The sequence below is a fragment of the Sardina pilchardus genome, chromosome 7 (genome assembly GCF_963854185.1).
Source record: "Sardina pilchardus chromosome 7, fSarPil1.1, whole genome shotgun sequence".
NCBI classification, from domain to species: domain Eukaryota; kingdom Metazoa; phylum Chordata; class Actinopteri; order Clupeiformes; family Clupeidae; genus Sardina; species Sardina pilchardus.
The window spans coordinates 23,247,040-23,252,039 of NC_085000.1; the positions used below are offsets into that span (position 1 = coordinate 23,247,040).

Below are 5,000 nucleotides of genomic sequence, written 5' to 3' on the forward strand. Positions count from 1 at the left end.
TTCCAGCCAGCGTGGCCACAGACGTGTGTGTGTCTTCTTATCTACAGCGCCGGGGAGACGCGTCGCTCTGACGCACTAGCAGACGAGTCGGCCGTTCTCCACACTTGGGGCTCAAGTCCAGTTTCGGCGCTGCTGCTCACCAGCTGCTCTCTGACGCTCTTGAAATAGCTTCAGTGGAAAAGTGGTTTAGGGAGGCCGTTTAGGATTTGGCCTCTCAGTGAAAGGTCATGCTGCTGAGTATACTGTACGCACTGCCATGTTGTGTTATGTGTGCTATGTCTGTGCTATCAAAACATGAATGGGTGTAGTATGGACTTTCCCTACAGTGCTACTGTATGTGGCACGACACACAATCATAAACATTCAGGCTTAGAGGATTTCACATTTCTGAAGTTCTCTGAAATGATCAATGCCGTTAGGCATAATTTTTTAATTTTCAAATCTTGCCCGGCACTGAGCACTTTCAGACTCGACTTGAGACCAGAGACTCCAATACGAGCGCATGTTGACTAGACTGGCACGCTCCACTGATGGATGAATGAGAGACTCCCGGGCACTGCACCACTATCAAGCAATCCAATCCAAAACCTCTCAATCCAGACAACATAATGCACCATATGCCAGACAATAATCTCATAAGCGACCGACACAAAGCAACACAAACCTGCGCAATTCTGCCGCCGGCAACAACACAGACAACAGACAAACAAAAAAACAGTATACAGAGGTTAGAAACGACCCTAGTCCTCAACGGACGTCGTCGCTGCTTTTCAGCACGTAAGCCTCATCGCAAACAAACAAACCAACACACAAACGAAAGATACAAACAAACGCCTCACCTTCTGTTTGGACTTGTCTGTGTACAGGCCCTGACAGCCCCTGTCTGTTGGTTTTTTCACGGCTATGCAAACTATCTGCTAGCGAGAGGAAGCCTTTCAGCTCCCCTGTTGCTCAGGCACCCACACGCTGCCAAACTCAGGGTCACGGCTCCCCTCCCAGCCCGTTGGCATTTAGAAAATAAACGACTTTTGCCGGTAATTGTGGTCACAGCGTCCTTGTCTCTCACAGTGTAGAATAAAAAAGGGGGGAAAAGTTTTGCCTGGAAACATCCAGACGGCACAGCATGACGCTCTGTGACCTTATGCTGCGTTCACTTTTAAAACCTTTTCAAAATGACTCTCAAATTTCCGTTATGTGCTCACACCGCAGTTATCTCTCTCTCCTTTGAGAAACAAACAGTCAAAGAGAAGTGTCACTGTCTGAAAGCCGAGTCAAACTGTGAAACCTTCACACGTCAAGTACTCTATAATAAACAAAAGAACACACAAGCACAAGCGTTTGGTGATATGGCCTCCTGAGGCACTACTCACAGGCTTCTTCTCCACGACCACCCTCTCCACAGCCTGCACTTGAGACACGTGGTCATCGTTGGTCCGCAGCTCCCATTTTTGGATGCGCTGGTAGATCCCAACGAGCAGATCTCGAGGAATGTCCTGACCGTTGTCCACACCTGGTTAAGGAGCAGAATGGTGAGATATGGGCAGATAAGAAGGACAGCCCTCCCTTTGCCGAAGAATGCTTTTTGCTCTCTTATTCCTCCAGATGATAAAGAACACAGCAACTATCTATTGATCATCTATGTGTAGAGGTCATTTTGAGTCGGCTTGTAAGTATAACGCTAGTATCTAAACCCATAACCTTCACAGTGCAGAGACCAAGCAGTCCAATGTTGCTTTTAGATGAAGTCGACAGTATAATCTCATTACACAAAGAGGGAAATATAACTGAAGACTTTAAGATCGCAGCACCTCGCAAGTTCTTGATGAAGTCCTCCAGCTTCATCTTCCTCTCCGGTTTGACGTTGGGGCTGTACATGTCCGTGTTGAGGAGGATGATGGCAAACGCCAGAATGAAGATGGTGTCGGGGTTCTGGAACTGTCGCACCAGCACTGGGTTGCAGACACAGTACCGCTGGCTAAGAAAGAAAGAGATACGTTACTGGTTTAGAGTTAAACAAGCCGCTGAGAAAAAAAAGGTAATTTCAGAACATTACCATGTATTGATCTGGTTCATGATTTTTTTTTCTATCTCACTTCACTTGTAATTGGCTGACAAGTTACCTACAAAAGTGCAGGCGTAATTCGATAGCTCTCTGAGCCGGTGAACTACCTGAAAGCCTCGACGAGTCTCTCCACCTTCTGGGCCTCCCCCTGGACTTTGATCTGAGCCTGGAACTTCCTCAGAGCGTCGTCCAGATCCATCCCTGAGAAGTCCATCTCATCCAGCACACAGCTACAGCACACAGAAACACATCGAGTGAGGACAAATGAAGATCACATAACTGTGTAAGCTTCACAGGACAGATTCATAAGATTCAGGTATACATGTATATTACTGTAATTTTCGGGTTTCATCTTGGGCTTTGAGAAACAGTCAATACATTTTTTTTACCACTTTATAGACCAAACAACTAATCCCTCAATCAAGCAAATATTTGACAGATTATATAGAATAAGACATTTAGACAGATTATGTATATTTAATTATATAATCATAATCATTAGCTGCAGCCCTACTATTAGTCATCTTTTATGTTGTATCTGATCATAATAACGGCTGCTGTGGCTTGTCCGTTGCCAAATCCATTCAAAACTCTTTGGCTTCGGTCATTTCTGGCTTGATCTCCTCAACAGCACCCTTGTTCACTTACTCCAGCACATCCTTGTTGAACTGCTTCTGCCGGTTGCCCAGGAACTCTCCGATCATCTGCCGGCTGAGGCCTTTCCGCTCCAGGATGAATCGGGCAATGCCCACGGGCGTGTCCGACACAAAGCCCTTCTCGATCAGATACTGGATGCCCTTCTCCGGCTTCCTGAGGACACGCCAGGAGGACAAGCTCAAAATTGACATATCAAAGAGCTACAGTGTAACAGTCTCAGAATGCACACTCATAAAAATGAAAGGCACAAGGAAAAAAAAATAAGGACAAAATCACATCAGACTGCAATGAAAATGCACCATGCACACACTTAGGATGGCTCAGTCAGAACGAAGACGAATGAAGGGAGCCGATGTTAAGAGACAAGAGTAGAGACAGAAAAAGAGTCCATTGTGGTTTGAATACCAAGAGAGGAATCTGAGAGTCATCTCTAAAGGCTACTGGGATCCAGGGGGAACTTAAGAGTCTGTTTATTGTTATCCTTTTTTTTTTGGCGTGTGCTGAGATTGAAGCGGTGGCGCTTTTGGATTTCAGATTTGTAACAGTGCTCTGGGGTGGTTTAGATGAAAGCACACTGCAGTAAATCAGCTTACTTGACACAAGTGCATATATAAGCCTTTGACAGTCTGCCACAGAATTGAAGTCGCACACTCTCAAGAGCTGACAGAGCCAAGTCTGGTAGACATCACTGAGGTGGTTCTTCTAACTGACGGGGCTTCTTACAGAGCTATTGGCCTCTCCACACTGCCAATGGTAACTATAGCAATAACTATAAAACCAGATTTAATATCACTGTACTGTAGCTAATAACAATGACAGGCAGCGTCCGCACCACACACTAAGGCAATTTTGCGAACAATAACAATGCTGACAATCAGAGTCCATTGAATTCTAGGCATCATTGGCGAGCATGAAGAATGCTCCGGAGAGACCTTCCTTATTGTTGGACGCTCATATCGCCATAGTTACAGCACATTTATTGTTGCTATTAGTATTGTTGATGGGCCTACAGACAATAAGAAGGGCCATCAAGAATATAATGAACTCGCTGTTTTGTCTTTGCTTATCTATGGCATTCTGAGACAACCACAGACATCAATGCCACCCTACAGGAGCTAAAGAGAAAAAATACGGGGTAACACTTTATTTGAAGGGGTCTACATAAGGGTGACATGTAACCGTCATAAGAATGACATGACACATGTCACGCACATTAATGACACATTATTGATGTTTATGACTGTTGTCATAATGTGTCGTTCGGTTTTTGGAATGTTCACCCTTATGTAGACCCCTTCAAATAAAGTGTTACTGAATACTGCATATCAGCTGCATGTTCTCACGAAAGAATATAAGAAGACATCATTCATTAAAGTAGCAGCCAACACTAGGATTGCAATAGAACACACATCAGTGGGCTTAAAATTGACCCCTGGGGGACACAATTCCAGGTCCAACAGATGACTGTTGATTCAAAACCAACTACATAGGATGCCAACCAGTGGCACTGCCAACAGCGCATGGGAGTCCAACCCAATAATCCAGCTATGATACTGATGATCTCTAAGGCCAAATATAGATCATGGCGAATAAGGAAGTATTTACCCTCCATGACCTACGCATGACCTAATTCCTCACTCCCATTGTTGCAACCAACCACTGGGCCAAGGCTTCACAACTCTATCTATCTATAGGCATCTCTAAAAGCTTTTAAAGGCTTTTAAAGTCCCTTTTAAAGGCCCTAGTTCCTCCTTACATAATTGTTCTCCACCTTGACCTGTCCTAGTGAGTGGAGCAGTGAGAAGGTGGCCAATCAGTGTTCCTCTTACTTGTTGAAGAGGTTGAGGCCGATGCGGTACTGCCTCCTCTGCACCACGTCGTTGTTGAAGGCGGGCGAGTCCCAGCTGTGGCGGCTCTCCCGCTGGTAGGTCTGCTTGCCCAGCGGCGGCATGGGCTCCCGCAGGCTGTCCCTGGACGACGAGCCCGAGCTGCAGTTGATGGTCTCGTTGGAGTTGGTGGTGGAGTTGAGCGAGTCGTTGTCGCCGTCCGAGCAGCAGGGCTGCTCCATGACGCCGGGGATGATCATCGGCGGCAGGGAGGAGGTGGTGGAGAGCGGGGTGAGGGGGGTGAGGGGGGTCATCGGGGTGAGCGGGGGCTGCTGCGGGGAAGGGGACGTGGGGGTGTCGGGGTACGGATGGTGGTGGTGCAGGTGGAGGGGGTGGTGCAGCGGGTGGTGGTGGTGGTGGTGGTGGTGCAGGATGGTGTGGTGGGGCAGCTGCGT

At 46.9% G+C, this 5,000-nt stretch overlaps 1 protein-coding gene across 1 annotated transcript in view; it reads right to left on the reverse strand.

Moving 5' to 3' along the window:
• Window positions 1-5,000, reverse strand: part of LOC134088092 (IQ motif and SEC7 domain-containing protein 2-like) — a 40,275-nt gene that overhangs the window by 12,310 nt on the left and 22,965 nt on the right. Inside the window, exons 7-11 of the mRNA XM_062542022.1 lie at window positions 4,549-4,877; window positions 2,711-2,872; window positions 2,170-2,292; window positions 1,809-1,975; window positions 1,371-1,510 (exon numbers count right to left, since the gene is read on the reverse strand). Coding sequence (XP_062398006.1) covers window positions 1,371-1,510; window positions 1,809-1,975; window positions 2,170-2,292; window positions 2,711-2,872; window positions 4,549-4,877 — 921 coding nt within the window. The remainder of the gene's footprint in view (window positions 1-1,370; window positions 1,511-1,808; window positions 1,976-2,169; window positions 2,293-2,710; window positions 2,873-4,548; window positions 4,878-5,000) is intronic.